Source organism: Rhipicephalus sanguineus, chromosome 7 (assembly GCF_013339695.2).
Source record: "Rhipicephalus sanguineus isolate Rsan-2018 chromosome 7, BIME_Rsan_1.4, whole genome shotgun sequence".
Taxonomy (NCBI): domain Eukaryota; kingdom Metazoa; phylum Arthropoda; class Arachnida; order Ixodida; family Ixodidae; genus Rhipicephalus; species Rhipicephalus sanguineus.
Window position 1 is genome coordinate 34,726,841 of NC_051182.1, and position 25,107 is coordinate 34,751,947.

Here is a 25,107-nt window from a genome sequence, read left to right on the forward strand (position 1 = left end):
CCCCAGACAGCGCACGAGCCTGCAGGCTCTGCTCTGGGGGAACCAACTGTAAGCATACATTAAACAAAGGCTACATTGCAATCTTGTCTCCAGTAACGCCAACAGTGCAGCAACCGAGAGGCACTAACATTCGTGAGTATTGTGCTAACATGTACTTATGCTGCAATTAGCATAACAATGATGCTTCTTTAACGGCTGTTTCAACAGTGGCATACTATGCCACTGAAACTTTGGGTAGAAGAGAAGGCAAACCCACTGGCCATGCCCCTCAGTCGACTGCAGGGTCTGAGAAATGATTTGGAACACGTACAGTCCTTTAATGAGCTTCAAAATACAGTTCGTGACTGTTCTTTCGTGATCACCGTGAATGTAACTGCCTCGCACACTGTTCTGGACGGCGCAACATGTTAGTATCTCAACCACAGCAGAGGCCGAATGATCCACTCGAAATTTTTTCAAAAAGTAAAAAACTGCGCGTAATTTCTAGAAGCTAATGAGCACACTAGTTCGCAGCAAAGAAGTAACAATGACATTCCAAAGCAGTGCTTATTACCGCTTCCGACCGCTCGAAGACTGGGCCCCTCGCACCGTCGATCCGTGAGGTCCCGGTCAGCTGGAGGATGCGACCACGGTAGCCCGTCACCTGGCCGCCTCCGGTGCCCCTGTAAAGCACAAACAGGAAGTGTAAAATGACCCACTGAGATATAACAGTGCTTGCACTCACCTCTGCTGTTCGCGCAGGCGGATGAGTTCTTGTTCCGCATTAAACTTCTCCTTACGCCAGAAGGCCTGCCACTGAGCGACAGACCTTACCGCCGGGCCGGCCTCGTTGAGCAGCGTTTTCAGCTGCTTCCAGAGGTCGTCCCGGACTTCGCGGGTGAAGGAGGAGTCCAAGGGGAACGAGGGCGTCGCGACCTGGGGGTGCTCTTCCATAAACGCCAGCAGGAGCTCGCGTTGGCGGTCGGACACCCGCGGACCGGACGGACCACACACGTTTCGCCTGCGCGACGACATTTTGAAAACTGCGCTACCCGCTAGTTTTCTCTTTGTTTTTTGGTTCACGACACCACCTAGCGACAGCATCCGGAAAACTAACATTAATAAATGTCAGTACTCAAATTTATTGCAATTTCAGAGAGTGTTTGAGCTTGAGAAGGAAAAACAATACCTTTTAGTATAACAATCGCATTTATTAGAAGACGAGAAACACTTCGTTTTCAAGTATACGGTCCCCCAAACGATGCGCGTCTACTTCCGGAAAGCTCGCCGCTTGACGATTGGCTGTCCTCTTTCTCTCGGTGGTTTTCGGCGAGAGAGAGCTGACCCCGCCCGCTCCTGTGACGTCAGCTACCCGGAGAACGAACGCAGAACGAACAGATCTCCGATCGCCCCTCAGTCCTCCGCCAAGGGGCTCCTCGAGAAACCGTCCTTCACTTGAGTTACGCAAAACGCACCTGGTAGCGAGGGTGTACAATAAATTATTACAATGAATGCAAGAAAAGTCGGTTAAAACGCTTGCGGAGGGCTTAAAAACGATCAAATAATTAAATGCATGAATGGTTGAAACTTACAAGCGGTATTCGAAACGTTTTTAGCTAGTTTCGACAGCAAGCGACGCTACTTTAGCCAAGCCACGCCAGAGCAGCGTTGCCAGATGGTGAAATTCGGCACCAGATTGGGAAAATCTGGTGAAAATTGGGGGCTGCTGGTGTTGAGGTGCCAGAACGGCTACACCAGACAAAATCTGGTGAAAAGTGGTGAAAAATGTTGAGGAGTGGCTTGTCACTACAATTATTCTTAGCGCCAGTTTCTTGCTGCACTCAAATCTACAAGCCTTCAAACCGAAACCGGCCGAGCAGGCTCATTGTGTGCCGAAGGTCGCGGGACAGTTCGCGGGCCTGCTGGACGCCACCCCGCTCGTACCTCTTGTCTTCAGTAATAAAGTTAATTTTCTCCTTCTCCTTGTTTATGCATATCCACCTTTATGGCTCTAGAAGGCGACGGGCTCTAAGGAGGTTAAAAAACTTCTATAGTGGAAGTAATCGAAACTTCGGAGAAGCGAATGTGAAGCCAGCGTTTGGACATACCTTACCTGAATAACCTACCCTTCTCGTCTGATGTCTGATTAGAAAATGCCCTTGTTCTGGTGACGTAAATGCTATAGGTTAGTCATTGGTCGGTTACGAGGAAAGTAATATATCCGAATGAGTATGTAAAGCTCGCCAAGGCTTTGATAAGGATGCCAGTAACATAGAGGCACGTTGGGAAGTATCTGTTCGGAACAATTATCCATCGAAGGTCCGTGTTCAAAACCAACCTTGTCTTTACCTCTTGTTTTCTTTGTAGTTTTTGGGCCCTTAACACGCGCTAAGTGGATAAAAACAGTAAACAGGGCTAAATAACTGAAGTCGGTTTGTGGACACTGGCTTCATCATAAGACAAAATGAGATGTATGGGCATGGTGTAAGATATATGTAGATCGAGTATATATCTTACACCGTGGGTAAGGGTAAGCTAATTGGTTTTAAACTAAGAAGAGCACATGTGACAGCTGACTTGCTACTTTTTCTTAGCTGACGACGTTTTATCGTTCGGCTTTTCCACTCCAGCATCTTTTTTTAACATCATTGGGTGGGCCACCCAAAAACCTCCTTGCCTGTTTCTAGGAGTACGTGTGCGAATATATATTCTAAAATTTCGAATAATTAATCGAATAGTGTTCTATTCGATTCGGCATTCGAATCGAATAGTGTATATTCGAAATACCAAATATTTTTCCAATATACACTCTTCAGCATGGACGGAAAACCCAGAAGTAACGACATGCTGGAGCATTGAGGGGTCATTTTTGTACACGCTTACATGCATGACTAACAACAGACGCAACTCTTATGTGTTGCACGGCGGGCTCGCTTGCAATCTTCCAAAGGCATAGCGCATGCAAGACGGGACGGCGAATGACAAATAGACAGGCATAGACATCAGGGAGTAGCCAGGGGGGGGGGGATTCAACCCTCCCCCCCCCCGAAAATTTTCAGTTTTGCTTCCCCCCCCCCTCGCCGAAAAAGAAATTTCTGGCTTCGCCCCCAGCAGATACACATCGCTGTACATACACAATATGCTGTGTATGTGTGTTTATGCGTCATTCGCCTTGTCCCCTCTTGGACGCGCTACCTTTGGAAGAAATTTAAATGTTATCGCGTGATGTAAATTTCTTGCAGATCCAGTTTTCAACAATGATATTTATCTGTCTGTGGCGCTAAAGCCCATTGTACGTAATAACCGGTTGGTTTATCTGTTTCAATAAATGTTTAGCTCGATGTGCGGTGTTCGGTTAAAGAGACCTTAATTCTTATGCCTCAGTTTTATTTAAAGGCTAGTGACAAAAAGCCACCTTGAATAGTCTTGTCACTGTTGTATTTCAATGTAGGTATAGTTACAAAATAACCCGAATGCTCCAGTCGCTGATGTGTACGCCTACCTCAGTCTAGATAATTGTAGTAGTTTTTGTCGATTAAAAGTAATCGTAATGTTCCTTTAATGTTAAAATCTGTGAATATTTGTTGCAAAGAAAGTGTTATGGGATCCTGGAGCTGTTTCGAAAGTGGTTGCCTGACTATTCGTGCGTCACTTCGCGACGGTGGATGCATCTGTTGAGCGCCACTGCCACGTGCAGACGCGTCTTCGTTTGCGCGCACCCGTGCCCCCTCGCTCTCTCCCCACCCCCACACACAACCGTACGAGTGTAGTACAAGAGATAGCTACACTCCCGCCCCTCCCCCGCTGTTCTTCCCATCTGTACGTAGCCCATTTCATCCGTCTACGGCATTTGTTTCTTTGCCTGCTCGGAAGAGGCGCCTGCGGACTACGCAGCTTCGATGGTGCACCATCCACCCTCTTCCCATGCTTTTTTTTTTCTTCGAAAAGACATTCCTGCTCCCTCCGCCGCCTTCCGTTCGCCACCCCCCCCCCCCCCCCCCCCCGGTCCCGAACTTCTATTTTTATATATATTGTCTTTCTTCCGTTCTCGTATGTCACCCCGCGGTGCTTTGTTCGTTGAGAAGTTTGCCTGCTGATACACAGTGTGCCATAGGCACACGGTCACCGGATGTTGCGGGAAGCACACGCCTGCCTTCTTCAATGGCAGCGGCGGGGCCTTTGGCTTCGACAGCAGCACGTTTTTGTGCAGTGTTGATCGACTGATGCACCAAAATAGGAATTGTCCACGCAGCTCAAATGGTTCGCTGGCGCTCTCCTCCTCGCACCACAAACACACACACACACAAACAACCACTTGTCCCCACGTTTTATGGCCCATTCAGTCAGGCGCGCGTTCAGTGTTCCAAGGCCACGGACCCAGGGGCCGTAGATGCCGTAGACGCGTGGCTCTTCTCGGAACTCGGAACTCCAAACGTAAACTGATTTCTGATTGGTCCGTTTTCTAGGGGCGGGGCTCCGTCCCCGTGCCGGCGACGGAAAAAAAAAATTATACGAATGTGATACGAATACGCTGACAGCCACAAGTAAAAAATGCAGAAATAATCAAATCACTCTCCTTTGTAATAATATCGTTATAAACAACAAAAAATATTTTCTATGGGGCAGGGCTTTTGCAAAGTAAAACACTAAAAAGAAAAAAATGACGTCATAGTCGCCATTTTGTAGTGTTGGTGAAATCTGGTGAAATTTTGTTCTGGGGTTGGTGTCGAAGCCCCTTTCCAATCTGGCAACGCTGCGCCAGAGCCGAATCCGCTGAGATCACATGCCGTCACATGCCCGGTGGTTGTGCGATTGTTACTGCGCTCTTTCCTCCCCGTTATCCCCGTGTTGTGATTGCGTAGCTTTTGTTTTGGTGCTATCGGGCACTTTGTCGTGCCGTAGTGTCTGTGACAGTGCAATGAGCGCGAGCAACGACCACGACGTCATGCGTGACGGTGGTAAGACTACCGCACCAAGGTTTGTGTATACGGCCGAAGAACGCGAGCTGCTTCGCAACTTGGTGATGCGGCACAGGTCCGTCATCGAAAACAAAAGAACGGACAACGTGTCGAAGCGCGCCAAGGACATCGGCTGGGAAAAAATTACCGAAGAGTACAACAGCCAACCAGGCATTCGTCGCGTGACGGTTTCGAAGTTGCGGAAGCTGTGGGACAATGAAAAGACAAAGTGGAAAAAAATGCAGTCGGAACAAAGGCGGAACTTGTACGCAACAGGTAAGTGTTTGCTTTACGTTTGCTTACTACTGGTAAGAAGTGCCGAGGTTCGGCTTTTATTTGTGCGGTTAATCGAAATTTGTAAGAACAGATTTTGTGATACCCTGGCACCGCTGACGCACGCAATCCTTCGCCAGCACAAAATGCGCTGTCGTCCCTACTTATTATATTATTGTCTTAATATTGCTGAATGAAACATTGAAACTTACACCGATAATGTCAGTTAAAGAATAAATATTCTGAGTACTTTATGTCAACGTAACTAATTGTGCATCGTTGCACGTTAAAGATGGTAGAAATTATTATTATTATTATTATTATTATTATTATTATTATTATTATTATTATTATTATTATTATTATGAACTAATGCTTCCCCTATTGTGAAAGTGAGGTATTTTTATTTGCGTCGCCTTGTTTAAATGTTTTGTTTGTGCTGTCACTTGTAGTACTGATGAACCCACGTAACCTTATTTTCACACCTCAGGGGGTGGTCCATCGACCTGCCGGCCAATGAGCCCGTCGTAGGGGCGGCAGCCTCGCATATGGCGACACGGCTCCCCAACCCCTATGACAGCGATGGAGCACACATCGGCCAGCCGGTGCTGTCTCTACCGCCGGCACGCATCTTTGAGAGCATGGTGACTGGCAGTGAAGACACCATGGAAGAGCTGCTCGGTGAAGGAAGAATTGGCAAACTCGGCAGCATGTCGCAGCTGTTGTGTTGTGCTATGCCAGCATGCATGTATACTGAACGTGATGTGTTATATTTCACTGATATTCAGTTCCGTGACTAATTTTTTTTTCGTTCAGCAAATCAGGAACGCAGGAACATACAACAGATAAAGGAAGAGTGCGGTGTGGTTCTTGTTTTGTTTGTTGTCTGTCCCTGCGCTCCCACTGCGCTGAACGAAAAATGAATGACCAACTAGCCCACCTTTCGATCTTTCCGTGACTAATGCAACTGTCGAAATGATTAGCATGTCTGTTTTACTAGAATTTACGTGTCCGTAATTATTTTTTTATATTTAGTAATACTCTCAATCCCGTCAGGAACTTTTTCCAGGAGTGGGTTCAACACTGTGTGCACTCATTATACATGCACACAATTATGCAGTAGTAGATATGCTTACAAAAAATTATACAAAATAATAATGCTAATTACTTCCCATAGAGAGCATACCGGGCTGTTGACAGAAAGTAATGCTGTGTAAACAGTCTGATATCACCCCAAACCGTTCTAATGTACTTCTGTGTGGTTTAGCATGTACTTGCACGACATGTTTCACATCATGGCTAGTTTGCTGGCCAGCACACCTTTGGACGTGTAATTCAACTTTGTTCTTTGTGTGCAGATGCCCTTTGCCCAGCACCACGCCCCGGGCAGCAAAAGGCTGACTTGCCAAAAAGCCAGTACATGTCAACTGCGAGAGATAAAACTCGCCAGTCAACTCAACATTGTGCTGCCATTGAAGCACTGGTTCATGAAGGACAGTCTCTTTTTCGCAATTTGTTTCTCTTGCATGCTTCCATGTACGTTGAGGAGCTGTCCCCATCTGTTTTTATTATCAAGGTGTTTGTGTGGTGTCAATGTTGCATGCAACTAGCACCTGTTATTCGTTTTCATAATTACACTATGAACAGAGTAATTTCCAATGTTGTGTGTTCACGTAGAAGCATGGAAACACACAAGTGTGCCTGTACCGAAAAGCTACAATGTTAAAAGGCCTTTCTGATTACATAGCATGCCGGTAGGGCACCAGTTCTGTTTCTTTTGTGTATGCAGACACTACCAATATCGCACCATGGCCAGCTGTTGAAGTCTCGGCTCAACCAGGAGCTATGGGCTTGCCGACATCTACAGTGCAGGCGCCTTCAGTCATAAAGCCCAGCTGCACGCTGCTCCAGTAGTGCTGGCGACATGTGGTCTCTCAAGTTGGATTGTGTGACTAACATGTAGCAGGCGTATTGCAGATAAGTTGTTTCTCCACTTAATCGAAGTAGTTTGTTACTGCTTATGTTCATGTAGCTAGTAAAGTAAAAGTAAATTTCTTATGACTCCGGCAGCCATGCAGTACGATGTACTTTTATCCAAGAAGTTATGTGTAAAATCAGGCCACCTTTTGACATTAGATATGTGTTATTAACATATTTCATAGACCTCAGAGAAAGATGCTGAATGTACAGTTATTCCAAATGAAATGCTTCTCAGGTACGCTGCAGTAAAGCGTTAGTAGCTGCGGCCGTGGCAATGCTGAGGTTAGAATGAATGCAGTATTCAAGTTTATATCTGCAAGTATCACTGGCCCCCTGCTACACTTCTATTTTACTTCTTGGCCAGAGTTCCATAATGGAGCCAAAAGTGCCTTCCATTTACGTGTGTAGCTGATTTGTAGTAGCTGTCTGAATACGATTCGTGCATGTCTGTGCATTTATACTCGTACCAACTTCTAACAGCGATACCGACACCGCTTACGTGTGTGAACTTTCTCAACCCTTATGCAATTGTTTTTTATTATGTGTGCAGACATGTCATTCGAGCCAATCCTGCCAGCAACGGAAGGTGCTGCCTCCGCAGTATTGCATGCATCGCCACCATCCATGACAGATCCCCCTGCAAGTAGCACTGTACCTGCTGAAGGGAGCAACGTGCCACGAACAGCGCCGACAGCTGCTCCACAGGGAAGCGGGAACGCTTTGTCTGGCGCAGATGCACACCTGCCATCGAGATCGGCACGAAGCCGCACAGCAGCGGTAGAGCGGGTGCTCGCCCCAGAAGTTGCTGCCCGAATGGAGGCGATAAAAAATGATGAGCGACGCAAAGCGGAGCTGCATGCCGTGGAGCTGCGTCTGCGTAGGCAGCAGCTGTCCCAGCAACGACAGCTGCACAGCATGCGAATGAAGCAGGAGCAGGAGCTCCATAAAATTCAGGTGCGGCTCCTGGAGCAGCAGCTGGAGCAGCAAAAGTCGCGCTTTGAAATGGAGTGCCAGAAGCAGCAGCAGCACGCAGAAAAATAAATGATTCGTTGTCTCTCACACACATTGTTTTTATGTGCAAGACGTACGGCACAGCTCTCGTGAAGGAAAAAAATATGCTGCGAATTGGCAAGCATGGAAAGGAAAGCTAAAACAGGACCAAAGTATGTACATTAAGGATGTGTTACACATGTCAAAGCAGAAATCTTGATTAACATTCAATGGAATTCCACCTTGTTACACGAGAGAGTGCTGACAAGTTCCTGGTTTTGCACAGACAGTGTACAGTGACACCTTTGAAAGCGCACAGTTATTCAAAGTGATTCCTTCTCAAGCAGATGTCCGTTCTACATTGTTGTTTCACCTCTTATGGTTACCTAAAAAAAGCCTTGCTATAAGACGTCAAAACAGCTCTCAGCAGCATGTCTGATGATAACGTCGTCATAATGATGCCTCTTCAAGACATCATTATGACATCTTCAAACATACGGTAGTTGTAAAGGACCAGGTCACGTGAATATGAGCGATGCAGGGCCACTTTGGAACACAAGGCCTCAGTTTGGCAGGCACAACTCGTGACATCTGTGAGTATTCATTGCCGACTGTTCCAAAATTTCTGCACCCACTTCTGACATGCTCCCAGAAGATTCCCAGGAACTGGGCTGTATTTTTGCCAGGTATTCACCTATTTTTAAGAATCTGCTTGTAGACAACATAGCTTGTTACCGGATTTTTCGAGATTGTTGGGAGGCCTCTGTGCGATTCACGTTCAATGGCAAAATGCCATGTCTTAAAACGAGGGAGCCCGCTTTTGAATGAGCCGTAAGGACATCTCCCTCAATGTTTCTGACATTTCAGCATGACTGATCTTTGAAAACTTTTGGTTATGGCGCTCGGCTACTGACCGGAAGGTCGCGGGATCGAATCCCGGCCGCGGCGGCTGCATTTTCGACGGAGGCGACAATACTGAGGCCTGTGTACTTAGACTTAGGTGCACGTTAAACTACAGGTAGTCAAAATATCCGGAGCCCTCCACTATGGCGTCCCTCATAATCATATTGTGGTTTTGGAACGTTAAACCCCGCATATCTTACTTGCGCAATTATTGACAAAGTGTCAAGTTTTCATACGATTTTAGGTGTCTGTTTCATTTCTGAGCGAAAGATGACGAAGCCACGAACTTCACAACACCCCCTAGAACGTGCTCATATATGGCTGAAGTTGTTTGTCATCTCAGTAGAACAGAGTGACATTAAATTAATTCCTTAGTTAAATGCGCGAGCGATCAGCCGCGTTCGGCATCGCGAACCGAGCAACGTGTCCGTTTGGTTTGCCACATCAGGCTGCGGCCGCCTCAAGTGCTGTGGTATCACGACAGCTGGTGGTTCCGGGTCCCGCCTGAGGACTGCCAGGTTGTGCAGGGCAGCGCAGGCTGTTGTGATGACAGCAGAACGTTCTGCCAGGTGCTGCAACCCCATGTCCAAACACGGGAAGCGACGCTTCCACACACCAAAGGCCCTCTCGATGGTGTTTCGGGTGCGGATGTGAGCTGCTTGATACCTACGTAAAAAATATGTTGCTCTTTGAACTTACACTCAATACTCGAGGGCGAACATTACACTTTGGGATCATAAGGACACAAAGTATTGCGGCCAGCGTTCATATTCTATTGTAATATGGGATATAATCAGTGCACAAAATACAAAAAGGTGTACATGCACCATGCTTATTCTAATTAAGGCCTTAAGCACAATACCTTGGAAATAATTCCGCTAGTTTCATAAAGTAAACCAAACCTAAATGTTTACTACTAACCGGCTCTCGGGGCTGTCCGGTGGCGCGTCAGCCGTCGGGGTCATGAGAAATGAGAGGCACGGGTAGCCAGCATCGCCAAGCAGGAGACCCGGCACTCGCTTCGTCTCATAGAGAACGCGTGCACGACTGTTGTCGAATATACGACTGTCGTGCACAGATCCAGGCCAGCTGGCGACGACGTCGAAAAACTGCAGCTTCGGCCCTGCAATCACCTATTGAAAAAAAAAAATTGCATGTTGTGCTGTTTGTCTGCTGGAACAAAAGTAAACTACGTACATCATGCATGCGTTATCTTCTTTCAGTGTACTAGCATTCACTGTTATTTCTGGTTACAGCCAAATAATTTCAAATACGTTGCAAGACTATTCCATTCGTGTGCCTCTTTTAAAGCTGTAATCACGCGACGGGCGTGATCGCGGACGAGTCGCTTGACATGTGACGTGATTCGGATCGCTCTGCAACTAGCATTCACAAGAGAGGCGTGAATTCACGCTACAGAGGAGGATTTTGGTATTTCCCGTTGAGCATCCCAACTGTGATTTGGGCCTCCGTCGTTTCGCGAATCGCTCCGCGCGGACTTAAGGAGGACCGCGTGGAACAGGTGACGTTGTACGTAATCCTGATCAGGCTCGAAGCGCGATTCGCTCCGTCGCGTGGATACATTTTTACACGGGCGCAGCGCCGCGCAGTCAAAAGGACGCTCCACCGTTCAGAAGAGCTTCAAAGGGGCCCTAATTGAGTTAATTGATAATTACCATGGCTGATTCTTTTTGTCAATGTGCCGTTTATGGCATTGTTTATTTAAATTGCAAAAAGCATTTATAATGAGATTATGTAATGTGAATGTTAAATTATTATTCTTTAAAAATTACCGCAAAACTAGTAACATTAAAAGAGAAGAAGTAGCAAGTTACCTGAACGTTTATCGAGAAGTAGCCCTTCCGGTTGCGGTACACTTCTCCGTCCGGCCCACCAGGCGATTTGATGCGGATGTGGGTGCAGTCTATGCACCCTGTCACCCCAGGAAATTTGGCGATGCGGTAGAACCCCACCATCGTTTCGCGGAAGCCGTCGTCAGAGTTGGGGAACTGCACGACGTCCGGGAACAAGTGCGTGGCGATCAGCCGCGACACACGTTCAATAACGCGGCTCACAGTCGGCTGCGACACATGCACGAGGTCGCCCGCCACAACTTGAAATGTGCCCGCTCCATAGAAGCGCAGCGCAATCAGAAGCTGTATCATCGGTGGAAGAGGGTGGCCACGGTCGCTGCAGCTCTCCTCAAGGGGCAAGCACTCGAGCAGCTTTTTCACGCTGCTCTTCGTGAAACGGAAGCGCGCGAGGAATTCGCTGTCCGTGAAATCTTCCATGGGGTTCGACCTGTCCCTCAAGAGTGGCCGCGGTATGCCCACGCAGTCCTCTACGTCGCTGAACAGTTCATCAACGCGGAGCACATATTGGACAAACGAAGCGTAGTCCGCCATGATACTTGACTCAAGGAGCGATTCAAGGTAGCTTCCGCGCTACCTTGAGAATCTCAAGTGAAACACTCGAGATTTCCTCAAGTCGAGGTGCGTTTCGAGTGAAGGGCGATTTGTGAATCGCAAAACGGCCCTCAAGGAGAGTTTCGAGTGAAGGGTCGAGTCGAGGAGCGTTTGTGAATACGGGGGTTAGTTCATCTTCTTTATCAGTCGACGTTATGGCAAAATACACGCCTTTAAATCTGTAGTGTGCCCCGCCACGGTGGTCTAGTGGTTATGGCGCTCGACTGCTGACCCGAAGGTCGCGGGATCGAATCCCGGCCGCGGCGGCTGCATTTTCGGTGGAGGCGAAAATGTCTGAGGCCCGTGTACTTAGATTTAAGTGCACGTTAAAGAACCCCAGGTGGTCGAAATTTCCGGAGCCCTCCACTACGGCGTCTCTCATAATCATATCGTGGTTTTGGGACGTTAAACCCCAGATATTATTATTATTAAATCTGTAGTGTAGCTTCCGTAAGCTTGAGCCGATAGAGTAAGCGAAACCCCCGCTTGAAATCTGGCAACAGTCGCATCCCGGCTGCTGAAAGAACAGCTGATTCCGATGTGTCTGCTGCTGATCGTTTCCACGCGCTTAACTTCTTTTATGCCGCATGCGTCTGTTAATCGCTGTATATGATTACGGCAGTGTCTACTTGTGTATTGTTCGTGACCCAGCTTTCGCCATGGTGACTGACGAACTACTTGAGTGATAGCGAAAAGCAGGGCCCATCGCACGGACGATTTGTCGTTTTGTTTAGCTTCCTGCTGCTGAGAGCCTTCTGTTCATTGATGCAGCTGCAGAACGGATAATGCGGGTGAGTCATTTTTACGTACGATAACATCAAACTGATGTGCTTGGTGAATTCGCCACCGCACTGCGTGCAGGAATTACTTATCATAGGTAAATTTGCTCTCGATGCGGAGTGCTAGCATAGTTCATAATTAAAGGAGCCTGTGCAATTGTTATTTTCTCATTTCATTTCCTGAGACATTTAACGCGACACTGGTAGTGGTTCCGCTTCGTTTATTTTACAAATGCGGTAGAGACTGCTCGCAGCTGCTACTCATAGTTATCACAGTGTCGCGTTAAGGAGTACGTATGCTATGCATGTGGTAGAGCGTTCAAATTCGACTGTAACGCAGGTTGAGGAAAGCATTCGCTTGTGTTTTCTCCACTTTCGACGGAAGCAGTGTTTTAAAGTCGTTTTTTTTTAATTGGCAGCGTATGTTGTCGGTTAACTTGGACTGATCTGTGTTTAGTCTCTTCTTAACAGCGTTTCTTGACATCAGGTATACTTTATGCAAAGTTTTAATATTCGGATGATGCATAAGTTAGCAGTTCATTACTTCCATAAACGTTTTTCTATTCGCCGTGCATTTGTCGATGTACCTAACGTGACTAATTCTAATGGACGCAACGGCCATATTTTAAAATGTTTGTCCTGTCTTTTTATTTTGGAAGCGCAGGCAGCCTGTAATTATAGTGCACGAGTGCCCTGTGTACTGATGTTTTGGCATTCATTTGCAGTTTGTGACCCCTGGGAATACCTGCTGAGGAGGGCATCGGCGTCTGTGCTGTATAGGGACGCTTTGGCATTCCAGAGCATCTTTTGTTATTCTGCACATCACGAGACTGAAGCCGTTTCTGCCTTTTACTGCTGTTTTGCCTTAACGACGACCGTGTGGACGCACTCAACCTGGGCGGATGTGTTGCAAAGAAGCAGAGTAAACTACTCTGCTGATTCAACGAAGACGACAGCACCGAAATGGTGAAAGATTCTCAAGGGCCTTGCAGTCATCGCAGCTACTTCTGGTCACAAGAACCGTGTAAATATTTGTAAATATACGCTATCAAGTAAAATCAGCTTGCCTACCTGTTGGAACCGCGCCACCTCCCTTCCATGGAAGAGGAACGTGCTGCATTCTATAGAACGTGTTTGGTTGTTGTAGAACTGCTTTTTCTATATAATCAGAGCAGATGAGGTTTTTGCGATCCTGTCTGAACACGAAAGCACAGAGAAAACTCAAAATCAATTGAAAAGGGTAAATGAATTTTTATTATATGTGCTTGATGAAGAATAACGTAGGTGACAAAATACAAGTGTGTAAAGCTGCAAGGTGTCCGTCAATAAAGCATATGCAGCCTACATACTGTCATGAAATTCGAGCTTGTAGGACATCATAAAGAAGATACAGGTGGTAGCCACACTAGTGTGACTAATCCATGCCGTGCAGCTATTAACTGCAGCTTTTCTTCCTTTGTATAGTCATGCAAACGCTGCAAATACTGCACATTTGTAAAGAGTGTTGGTGTATCTTCTAGTCTCAGCAGCCAGGTTCCTGCACAAAAGAAAGGGGTTATAAATAATGAACATAGTGGTACATCAAAGCTGCATTTTTCTTTACTTCTCGTTCTACACACATTCTTCAGTACTTCTCGCCTTGAAGAACAGGCATGTCTTTTGTTGACTTAATGAGCTTTCACTATATTGATACATGTTTGGGCCTGGCACTTGTGCATCTGAACAGACGTATGGCTATCCAACGCCCATTAGCTTCATTATATAATGGCTCAAACGTCTACAATTACATTGCGTGTGCTATTGTTTTCTTAAAATTTGCCGTCATTGCTTAATTAGAAGCAGTGTTATTAAGCTTGAAAATAAAACATTCATTCATTTCTCTGCTGTATCTTTTGTGTTTGATACGTTTCACGCATTTTTGCATACATGCGGGTTTCATACTGCACCACCACCTGGTTAATTTCACATAGCTAGGCTTGGACGTCCATACATATTGTGGGCTACATAAATACTGTATAACGAAGCTACGAATTACGTAGTTATAACTTTCAGTACTAGCAACTGCACACTCGTTGTACCCCATTACATTGTCTTTTGTTTTCCATAAACCATCCCAAATATGAATCTGATCAAACACAGGGAAAATGTGAAAAACAAAATAGAAGAACGCACCTTCACGTTGATGCAGAAGATCTCCTTGCAGAGGTATGCTTCTTCGTATTTCGGTTAGGGTAGAGAAGATTTACATGAGCGAAAGCCCCTCAGGTGTGCGGTGAATGCCGGCGCATGAATAGTCAGGTACGCACCCATGAAGCTAGCATGAATAATTCACCCATTAATTGGAGAAGAGTTCGCTCTTTCACTTTCCTTTCGCTATCGCGCAGTCTTTCGCACCGGGCTTGAACTGATGCGGCGTAAGGTCTTCAACGAAATACACATGAAAGCACTGGCGACCATAGTAAGACTTGGAACACTTCGCACGATAATTATCCGAAAGCAGGTTATCCATTGGCTCATGCACGGAATGCACCCATCACGGCACAAGAGCGCGGTCCTCTTGACATCATGCCGGCCTCTCTCGGAGCCACAGCAGCCACAGTATACCTGAGCCGTTGCCGAACCACTCGAAGACAGCGCCATAGTAAATGCGCACCTTCACTGTCGAAAGCAAAAAGGCAGCGGCAGGGCGGCAGCTTGATCCATCGGGAAATGCAGAACAAGTGAGCGACGCACCGCATGGATGCCACGCTGACCGTGGCCTCCGAAATGGCGAGCGCGCGGCCCGCTATCTCGGAGGCCACGCGCTGACGCCGAAACTTCACTCAAGGAACGATTCAAGGTAGCTCCCGCGCTACCTTGACAATCTCAAGTGAAACACTCGAGATTTCCTCAAGTCGAGGTGCGTTTCGAGTGAAGGGCGATTTGTGAATAGGAAAACGGCCCTCAAGGAGCGTTTCGAGTGAAGGGTCGAGTCGAGGAGCGTTTGTGAATACGGGGGTATCTTTTACGATGACTATACTTTTCGTGCTTTTCGCGCTTGGCCAGTGACCAGAGCGACGGTCCGTCCGCGTTATCAACGCGATCAGTCAGCCGCAGATGGTGGACGCTAAGAACAATATAGCATAAGCCATAAAGCATCGCTCCGCGATTGCACGCCTGCTCGCTCCACGCTCCCGCTGTGACGGTGCGAGGTATTTTCGCGGGGAGTTCATTTTGTGTCGGTTGAGCTGTTAGGAATGCTGAACTCCAGGAACAATTGCTGCGTTGTTGGGTGCAATAACACCTACAGGAATTCTCCGGGCACGCGTTTTTACCAGTTTCCATTTAGAGAAGTCGGCGCAGCAAATGCAGTGCCATGGCTGTGCGATGGAAAGCGTTTTTTTTTTTCATTCAGCTGCCGTGACAGTGCAATTGCTGGTATCTCCAGTTTCAAGCTGCCGCTGAGTTCGCTGCCGCGGTAGCCCGAAGGCGATAAGCTAGCTGTGATTGTTTAGCGAGCGAGGCGGCCCGCGTTACACGTGCGCAGTTTCGCTCAACGGTCTCGTCACCTCCGTTGTCTTCCCCCAGCACATGCATTTTATGTTGCCGCGTTCGCCTGAGGATACACGAGGTCTGGCGAAAAGAAGCACACGCGCTAACGCTACGTTCTCTGACGCTTGCTAACAATTTGACGTCTTTTGAAAGCAAACGGGAAAGAAAACGCCTCAAGAGAAGCACCAAAGCATATTGGCTTGCCGCCACCTGCGTCGTCTGCTCCCTTATCCCGCCAAATCTGCTGCCGTGGCCGCTTTGGCGCTGAAGGCAGTGCGTGACTGTGGCGGCTCCTAACGTATGCACGGAGCCCATAGCTAGATCACGCCGGGTGTTGACGGCGTAGCACTCATTTGGCGCGATGGTTATTAAGTATAGAACACAGATACTATACGCCGCAGCTTTTACTGAAAAAAAATGAAGCCTTCGCCCTGCCAAGCGCACAGGTGGTGTCCAATAAAGGAAAAAAAAAGAAAGAAAGAAAGAAAGAAGAGCGCACGGGTGGTGTAGCCGGCTAACGCGCAACGCGGACAGCTGGGTATAGTGCTGTTGTATGTGGGTTCGAATCATGGATGAATTTAAACTTCTTCCTTTCGTCTTCTTTTTTTTTTAAATATTTTAATACACTGGTGTATCTATAGACCGTTGCATCGGGCGAGGAGGACCGGACTGGCAACCAGCGCTTTCCTCCTTTCTGGCTCGTGCGCGACGGCACGGAGTGTGCGGGCTGGTGCTTGGATGAGTGGCGTTGTCGAACAATTTTTGCGTGTTTTAGGTCGACCTGCGGATTTTGTTCTCTTTTATTGCGATGTCAGCCCGCGAAAGGTCAACGGGAAACCACTGAGCCGTTTTCGGTTGTTCTAACAACTTTAGAAAAAAGGAAACTGCTGTCTGAATAAGTATGCGACGTGCATCACGTTACGTTACAGGTTCCACATCGGCAAGTGCCGCAACGTATCCGGAATTCCCAGTGTTCCACGCAATCAAATGTCAGTTGGATTTGGCCAGATTTGCTAACAAACATAAACGGGCAAGTACGGCCCTGTCCGGTTAAGTGCAAAACATATTAGTACCACTCTAGTAGCCACCGAGTTGTTTTCGCTTCGTTTTATTATTATATTTTAATATGATGTGTTTGGTTTAACAATTACCTTCGTAGCTCGGCTCAACGCGGTGATCGCTGCACTTGATGTTTACCGGTATTAGCACGGACGAGAAATCCCTCACTTTGCAGCGGGGTAACCGGCATCATACATTTAATTTGCGCTCCGTGCCAGCCTTGTAAAACCCGAACATTCACTGAACACTACGTGAAAAGGATGTGGCGAGGTCTTTGTCGTGATGTTACAACTTCGATAAGACAGCGGGGTGTATACGATGAGCCATATGAAAGCCGAATGGTAAAAAAAAAGAAAAAAAAAAGTTCTGTCACTTCGTGTGTAGAACAACTACCTCTGGAAGACAAATTTTTACTTGGTCAATAAGCGTGTCCGACAAGTCGCGCAATGATTTACAACATAGTTAATTCTCTTCTAAGCGTGATACAAAAACCACGTTGTTACGCTTGTCTAGTGTTTCTTGAACTGCCAATTTGCTGCTTAGCTTTGTGAAAGACAGCAAGAATTTTGCAGAAGCAGTACATCTGGTAGATAAGGTTACAAAAAAAAAACGCGAATCGCCTCCGATGTTGATCAAAGGCTCGAGCCCGGGAACGCTTCGTGCCTCATCGGCAGAAGAAACTCTCTGGCCATCTTCATCTTATCACCGCGAAGTGCTTGCTGCACACTGTCGATGAAGGCGTGGGGCGCTTTCCCATTCTGAGCTTGACTATCCAATTCTTCTTCAGCTTGAGGTCCTTAGGATAGTTGTGAGAGCTAACGCCTTTTTCACAAGCGGACGAAGTACACTGAGAGAGAGAGACATAACTTTATTTTTGTCCTTGCTGTGGTCAAGGGAGGCGGGGGCAGGGAGACTAGCCCTACCGGAGCCCCCCTTCCTCAGGCGGCGGCCAGACCTTGGGTCTTGGCGGCGTCTTCGGCCAGCCGGACTGCCCAGAGTTGGTCATCCGGGCACGCGCTGAGCAGCATAGCCTCCCACTGCTCGGGCGTGGTAATCTTAAGTTTAGGGTTCTTGCTGTGTTTGGTGGTGTGTGTCGCTGCGGGACATGCCCATATAATGTGGTCGAAGTTGGCGCGAGCCATCCCGCAAGCTTTGCACTGTGGTGTGTAAACGACCGGGTATATGCGACTGTACAGCGTGGGTGTAGGGAATGTTCGCGTCTGTAATATCGCCATGTTGTCGACTGTTGCTTATTTAGCGACTTGTCAGGGGGTGGGTACTTCAATCTTGCCCTGCGGTAATGCATGACAATTTCACCATACGTGACCATTCTTTCTTTCGCGTGGCCGCACCAGGATTCGACTTCTTCGTCCTCAGCCTGCTCGGCTCGTCGAGAGGGTAGCTGCTCTGATGACGGGTGACGCGCCCGGTGGACGATTTCTCGGGCAGCGTCGTGAACGGCTTCGTTCCCGGCAAGGCCCGAATGGCCCGGAGCCCAGATTAAATGAACTTGGCGGCGACGAGATGGGGATGTGCTTGCAAGTATGCGGTTCGCTTGCGGTGAAATGATGCCCTTGGTGAAGTTGCGGATAGCTGTAATGCTGTCACTAACAATGCAAGAGGCGGTAGTCGTCGCGTAGGCTAAAGCGATGGCAGCTTCTTCGCCCTCTTCGGGTTGTGTGGTGAGTAGAGAGCTGGTGGTGGTAGTTACATGATTCTGTCCCGTGACGACAGCGAGCGCCATGGCCGGTTGTTGCGGGTACTCTGCTGCGTCAACGTAAGCTACATGCGCGGCCCCCTTGTAACTCTTGCTGAGATGTTTAGCACGGTCGGCGCGCCGTTCTGCGTTGTAGACGGGGTGCATATTGCGAGGGATGGGGGGAATCAGGAACGTTTCTCGGACGTCCTTGGACAATGGGACCTTGGGTCCGGTCTGCGTAACGTATTCAATGTCAAGGGTACGGAGGATGTGCCGCCCGGTCTGTGTTTGCGAGAGCCGCTCGTAGTGTGAAATGCGCTGAGCCTCAATTAACTCCTCAATTGTGTTATGTAGGCCTAATTCCATGAGCTTTTGATTCTCCGTAGATTGAGGGACGTGCAGGGCTTGCTTGTATGCTTTCTTGATAATTATGTTAATCTTGTGTTTCTCGGCGTTGGAGAGGCATAGGAAGGGCGCGACGTACGCGATGCGGCTGATAATAAAGGCTTGCACCAACCGTAAAAGGTTGTCCTCTTTCATTCCCATGTGCTTGTTGGCGATGCGGGCGATGAGCCTTCCTATTTGAGTAGCGTGGGTCTTGAGGCATTCGATAATCTCTGTGTTCTTACGGTTCTGTTGTATGCGGAGCCCCAAGACTCGCAGGCTAGGCACGCACGGTATGGGATGTCCTTTGACTTCGAGCATGATGGGATGCGTGCTCTCCTGACTCGTTCGACGATGCGTTGCGGGGCGTATGATTAGTAATTCGGACTTGCTCGACGAACATGAAAGTCCTCGTGGCTCGACATACTCGACCACCGCGTTGATTGCTTCTTGCAGGGTCTCTTCAATTTCGCCATCACTGCCTCCAGCAGTCCAGAGGGTAATATCGTCCGCGTATAGGCAGTGATTTAGGCGTGGGATAGCAGACAGCTGTGTTGGAAGCCCCATGAGGGCGATGTTGAGAAGCATGGGAGAGAGCACGGACCCTTGTGGTGTGCCCTTGCTTCCCAGCTTGATAACCTCCGACTGGAGTCCCCCTATTGTTAATGTGGCAGTGCGGTTGGAGAGGAAATCTTTAATGTAGCTATAGGTCTTTGCACCAACGTTTAGTTCTGAGAGTGCCTCGAGAATTGCACGGTGTGTGACGTTATCAAATGCTTTAGTAAGGTCTAGGCCAAGTACAGCCCTTGTGTCCAGTTTAGGTCCCTGTCGGGTGTCGAGTACTTGATGCTGAAGTTGAAGCATGACATCCTGCGTGGACAGCCGGGGGCGGAAGCCTATCATGGTGTGTGGAAACTTGTCTTCCTTATCCATGTATTCAGTAAGCCGAGTGAGAATGACATGCTCCATGACTTTTCCTACGCATGAAGTGAGAGATATGGGGCGGAGGTTGTCGAAATGTAAAGGTTTGCCTGGTTTGGGGATGAAGACTATCTTGGCGTGTTTCCACGGCGCAGGCAAGGAGCCCGACTCCCAGACGATGTTGATATGTTGCAACAGAGTCGCTAGGGAGTCGTCATCCGCATTTTGTAGGATCCGATTGGTGATGCAATCGTCCCCCGGCGCTGAGTTGGGGCGCCGATTTCGTACCGTTGCCTGCACTTCCGCCAGGGTGATAGGGGCGTCCAGGGAGGCGTTATCCTGACCTGTGTAGGGCATCTGCGGTTGCGTCACCTGGTCACCAAGGTACTTGTCGACAAGGTTACTCAGGAGCTGCTTGTCGGCGGCCTGCGTTTGATGTAGGAGTTTCTGTATATTGCGTTGTTGAGTAGTTTTGCTGGTTCGCGCGTCTAGCAGGTGCCGCAGAATGTTCCAGGTCTTGGGGATATTGGGTTGCCGCTGTATGCCGTTGCATACGGCATGCCATTGTTGATTGGTTAGCTGCAGCGCGTACTTCAATGTCCGTGTCAAGAATCCCGATTCGTTTGCGGAACGTGCGATTCAGTTTTTGGGTCTTGTAACGTTTTCTAAGCCCCGCTAGAGCCTCCAACATGTGTAGTAATTTACTGTCAAGCTGCTGGGCGCCTGCTTCTTCCAACACCCATTTAGTCGCCGCCTCCGCGTCAGCAAGAAGGTCGCTGGTCCAAGTCTCGAGGTCGGGTGCACACCCTTCTGGGGAGGTACGTGCTGCCCTGCAGGCCCGGAAAGCATCCCAGTCCGTGATACTGAGCGTTCGCCCTACCCGTTTTCGTGGACCGGCTGCGATGAGCGTTTGCAGAACACAGTGGTCACTACCGAAGGTTTGACCGGTATTGTGCCATTCTGTGAAGGAGGCTCGCTTGATCATCGTGAGATCCGGTGTGGTGTCCCTGTTGACGCTGTTACCAATGCGCGTGTGATGGGTAGGGTCCGTGACCACCGTATATTGTAATTGTTGGATATCTTCCCACAATTGGCGGCCTTTCTTTCTGTCGTAGGAGTAGCCCCATGCTAACGCTGGGGCGTTAAAGTCAACCACGACCATAAGAGGGAAGCCTTGCGCTGCCTTGTCCGCTGCGGCAAGGAGTCTATGAAATCTACGTTGGTGTTTGGGACTACTGTATACATTTAATATAAAGAGTCTGCTGCGCTCTTTCCTGCAATGTGGAATTATTTCGATGAAAACGTGTGGGGGTCCGTCCGAGAGCAAGTCATGTTGTAGTACTCCGATGTTGCGGCTCACTAGCGTGACTACTAACACCCTCTGATCAGTGTTTGATTGTTGATTGTAGGCCGCATATCCTGTTAGTTTTGCCTCGGTCATGGGCTCTTGAAGTGCAATGACGTCTGGTGGTTTCTCCGATGTGAGAGTGCGTAAGCTTTGCTGAAGTATTCCGCGTTTCCTTGAAAAGCCTCGGCAGTTCCACTGCCAGATACAGTAACCTGTATAACTAGTGCTGGGAGGCGGAGGCATCGTCAGGGCGGGGGTGTGCTTCCTTTGCAAAAGTTCCCTTGAACCTAACGGAATGTTCCTCTACCTCTGTCATGCGGCGCTCTAGTTTCTTGATAGACATAAGCACCTTATGCGCTAATTCTGAATGTTGCTTATTCTGTTCGTCTTTTAAGGTTTGGGTCATTGTGGCAACTGCAGTTTCTATCGCCTTGGCGATGGCGCCTTGCAGGCATTCCTCTACCGTAGTTCTAATAATATCTGCGTTTGTTTCCGGAGCGGAGGTATCCATGTCGGTGTCTGGTGCAGTTGCCTTACGTTTGGGTGGGTTGGTGGTAGCATCTTTTCTACTGACCACCCCGACCGATCGCTCTGCCTCAGGCTTGGGAGGATGCTGCATTTGAAGCTTTTGCTTGAGGAGCGTATTCTCTGCGCGAAGTTCTTGAAGCTCTTGTCGAAGTGCACTGAGCTCTTTCATGACCATGTGAAGAGCCTGTCCGTCCGCATTACTGTGTGTCTGTGTAGGCATTGGTGCTGTGGGTTTGTGTGGTTGCGATGTCATGGGTGATTGTGGGTTCGCGCGGGAGGCCATGGCTGCCCAGCTTACCTCCAATGAATGACTGGCTTTGGTGGCCTGCCTGGGGGCCGTCTCGTTACAGTTACTCCCAGGTTGTGAGGTCCCTCGGGCTTTGCTTCCTGATCTGCTCCTCGAACGGTTCCGAGATCGGCTCCTGGAAAGGCTCCTAGGTGTAGTTTGAGGATCTTCTTGGTGTTGCTGTTGCGTAGGTGTTGCGGCATATTGAAAAGTACGTCGTTGAGCCTGCTCTCTGCGCCTCTGTAGAGGTAATCGTGGGGTGAGGTAGCGTTTTGTGTACATCTTGTCCCCTGTGGAGTGACCAAGTCCACAGAGAGCGCAGCACAGCTGGCACGTGTGGTCAGGTTGGGGGTCTTCCTTGTAGCAGGTAGCGCACCTGTTGCGTGGTGGTGATGGACAGACATCCACTCGGTGACCAACCAAAACCACAGGCGGTGCAAAATTCAGCTTTCTTTTTGTGCAAGTAGCATTTGTATTCAGCTCCTCGATAATAGACTTGGTATGGGACTTGATGACCATCAAAGACGATGAGCACCGAGTTCGTGCTGCCCATACGGCGGGCCTGGATAATCGTTGGATTTCGCTTGTTGACTAGGCTGCTCGTGATGACTTCAGCGGTGTCGTACGAAGGGACGTTGTGTATGACTCCTTTAGCGGTATCATCAGGCGATGTAGCGTATGCTGCAGCTGAAAACTTGTGTTCGCCAATCTGTAAGTGTGTGATCTTGCAGTACCTTTCCGCGTTTTCCATCGAGGGGGTGCTGACCAGAACAATGTTGGAAGCCGGGTTTGTCCTGTACGTATCTGCATCAGTTTGCTCGGGAGTGAGGCCAGTGACGGCAAGGATAGCGTCCCTTATTTGCGCCTCGCCCACCATGGCAGTATTGAAGCCGTCTAGGAAGCGCATTACGACTTTCATATCGTCTTCAGGTAGTTTCAGAGGTCTTGGGGCTCGCGGGCGCACGCAGGGGTGCGGAAGACCCGATTTCTTCAGCATGGATGTGGCTTGGTCGACATGTGTTGGCTGTTGCTGGCGTTGTTTGTATTTATGACTCACAAGCCATCCGGATTCCACGGTGCATTCTCCAGGAGAGATGCTGGTTCCCTCCACTTCGACGATTTCCATTACGGTAGTGCTAAGCGTAGTGATGGCGCTGATCAGTGGCGGAACACGTCAGGCACAGGCGTGTGCAAGATGAACGGCCGCCTGGCCGCCGGTGTTGCCGTTAGGGTTGGCAGAGCGGCAGCTTGGCGCGGTGAAAAAGTCGTAGAATAAGGTACTTGCTCTGCTTGGATTTTGATGCAGGTGATCTCTACGAAGTGCTGATATCTTCCGGAAGACGATTCCGGCGTTGATTGGGTCGCTTCTCCGCGGCGAGTGCTGCGAAATGGTGAAGTACTGCTCTGTGCCTCAGTGTACTTCGAAGGGCGTTCTACTCACTTCGAAGTACACTGAGGCACAGAGCAGTACTTCACCATTGCGCAGCACTCGCCGCGGAGAAGCGGCCTCAGTTCTAAGAAACAAAGAGCTGTAGTTCTAAATGAACGTTAAAAGCAGACCCACGGTTGTTCGAACAGCGTCAGTAGCCACCATACGCAAGATAACCCAGTGAACTGCTTTTTTGTTGATATTTACCACAACGGTGGTTTCAACACGGCGCTGGGCCTACGTAGCTGACGAAAGAGCGCGAATCCCCGCTCTGACGTCATACAGGCGCCGTTCGCAGCGCCGCCATCGGTAGCACCCCAGGCCAATACTCGCTACATCAGAAACAAAGCAACATAGACAGCAGTACTCGTACATACCAGTCAATCCAAGCTCGTTGCGATTTTTATTCCACAAATCGTCCTTCAGTAAACTGTCCTTGTGCTTCGGGTGGCGTTTGTCGTAAAGGACGAGGTAGTTCCGCACCATTTCGATTAGCAATTCCGCTATGTGGATGTTTTTCGACTGCGACGTAACGAGCAACGTTTATGGAACCAGGTTCTATAAACGTTGGTGACGAGCGTGTCGGACTTGGCCGCCATTTTTTCAAGTTCCGCGGCGAGCGGATCCGGCGGCGGTTGCCGCAAAAATCGGTCCGGGAGCGATCGGCGCGGAGAGGGCCGATTCGGCGAATCTCGCCGCCACCGAACCGGATTCTGCGGCTCTCCGGTCGCCGCAATACTCAGTGTGAACGAGCCATTGGAGTGTAGTACCGCAATTTAGTCTTCGTGTGAACGAAATTTGTATTAGTCTCTGGGATTGACCTCAAGTATACAAAGCCAGAATGCGTTTTTCAAGACTGGTTTCACGATGTTCGCAACTAATGTCGCCGTTTGCGGGCACCAATTTTTAGCGCATTAAAATGAAATTTTTGTCGAAGTGCTTTCCTTCTTTGTACTTGTGGAACCATATGAATAAAAACTTGATAACTGCATCTCTCTACCGAATTTTTTTTTCGGTAGCGACGAGCATACGGCGAATATGATGTTTTTGAGGGAATATAAGATAGTTTGAGTGTATCCGGCATGTCGCTATACACAAAATACTTTGCGTATAGCGGAATACGGGTGCGAAGTGCGTAATCGCGCGCACGAAAAACAAGGCCGCACCGCCGAAAGTGGTTGCCGTCGTTGCCGTCCACCTGGAATCTATCAAGTGGCCGTCGTGCGCTCTGTAGCTCGTTAGCTCCAAACTGATGCTTTTGTTTCTATTAGATTCATGTCCTACCAAAAAACGCTATAACCCCCAAACTACAGCGACCACGTGTAGTATGAAAACCTTTCAACGTCCGCTGCGGATTGTTCTGTTGAATTGTTCTGTCTGATGATAAGATGGGCGTTGAAAACCGGACGTGTGCACTGCACTGGCGTTGCCCGAAGGGAGGCGGGGGGTAAGCCCCCCCCCCCCTAATTTTTCAACATTGCGTATGTATATATACACGCACACATACAAATGCATGCGTGCGCATACATAGAGTATGGTTGAAGGGCCTTCCTTCGACTCCTCCTCTCCCCATAAAAAAATCACAGCATATCCAC

The 25,107-nt window shown here is 48.7% G+C and overlaps 2 protein-coding genes and 1 non-coding gene across 3 annotated transcripts; 1 reads left to right on the forward strand and 2 right to left on the reverse strand.

The window, feature by feature from the left end:
- The first annotated feature begins 4,764 nt into the window (after window positions 1-4,764).
- On the forward strand, window positions 4,765-6,685 carry LOC119399393 (uncharacterized). The gene is made up of 2 exons (XR_007416845.1): window positions 4,765-5,213; window positions 5,701-6,685. It is a non-coding gene; the product is annotated as an uncharacterized LOC119399393 (transcript).
- Window positions 6,686-9,409: 2,724 nt separating this feature from the next.
- Window positions 9,410-11,488, reverse strand: LOC119398611 (putative nuclease HARBI1). The gene is made up of 3 exons (XM_037665444.1): window positions 10,919-11,488; window positions 10,005-10,216; window positions 9,410-9,749 (listed from the first exon to the last, which is right to left on the reverse strand). The coding sequence occupies exons 1-3, from the start codon at window positions 11,486-11,488 to the stop codon at window positions 9,455-9,457; spliced, it is 1,077 nt and encodes a 358-aa protein (XP_037521372.1). The 3' UTR covers window positions 9,410-9,454.
- A 2,005-nt stretch (window positions 11,489-13,493) lies between these two features.
- On the reverse strand, window positions 13,494-22,286 carry LOC119398612 (uncharacterized). The gene is made up of 4 exons (XM_037665445.1): window positions 22,096-22,286; window positions 20,728-20,818; window positions 18,458-20,347; window positions 13,494-13,523 (listed from the first exon to the last, which is right to left on the reverse strand). Exons 1-4 carry the CDS (start codon window positions 22,284-22,286, stop codon window positions 13,494-13,496), a joined length of 2,202 nt encoding a protein of 733 aa, XP_037521373.1.
- Window positions 22,287-25,107: the final 2,821 nt, after the last annotated feature.

Excerpts from the sequence above, each read along its gene's own strand:
- LOC119398611 (XM_037665444.1), bottom strand. The coding sequence starts at position 11,488 with ATGGCGGACTACGCTTCGTTTGTCCAATATGTGCTCCGCGTTGATGAA. Across the intron at positions 10,217-10,918 it reads ACTTCTCGATAAACGTTCAG|GTGATTGCAGGGCCGAAGCT; the intron begins GTAACTTGCTAC and ends TTTTTTCAATAG. Across the intron at positions 9,750-10,004 it reads CCGGACAGCCCCGAGAGCCG|GTATCAAGCAGCTCACATCC; the intron begins GTTAGTAGTAAA and ends TTTTTTACGTAG.
- LOC119398612 (XM_037665445.1), bottom strand. The coding sequence starts at position 22,286 with ATGCCGCAACACCTACGCAACAGCAACACCAAGAAGATCCTCAAACTA. Across the intron at positions 20,348-20,727 it reads GCACGTACCTCCCCAGAAGG|GCCGCCGACAAGCAGCTCCT; the intron begins GTGTGCACCCGA and ends CATCAAACGCAG. Across the intron at positions 13,524-18,457 it reads CGCAAGCGAACCGCATACTT|ACAGGATCGCAAAAACCTCA; the intron begins GCAAGCACATCC and ends TTTCGTGTTCAG.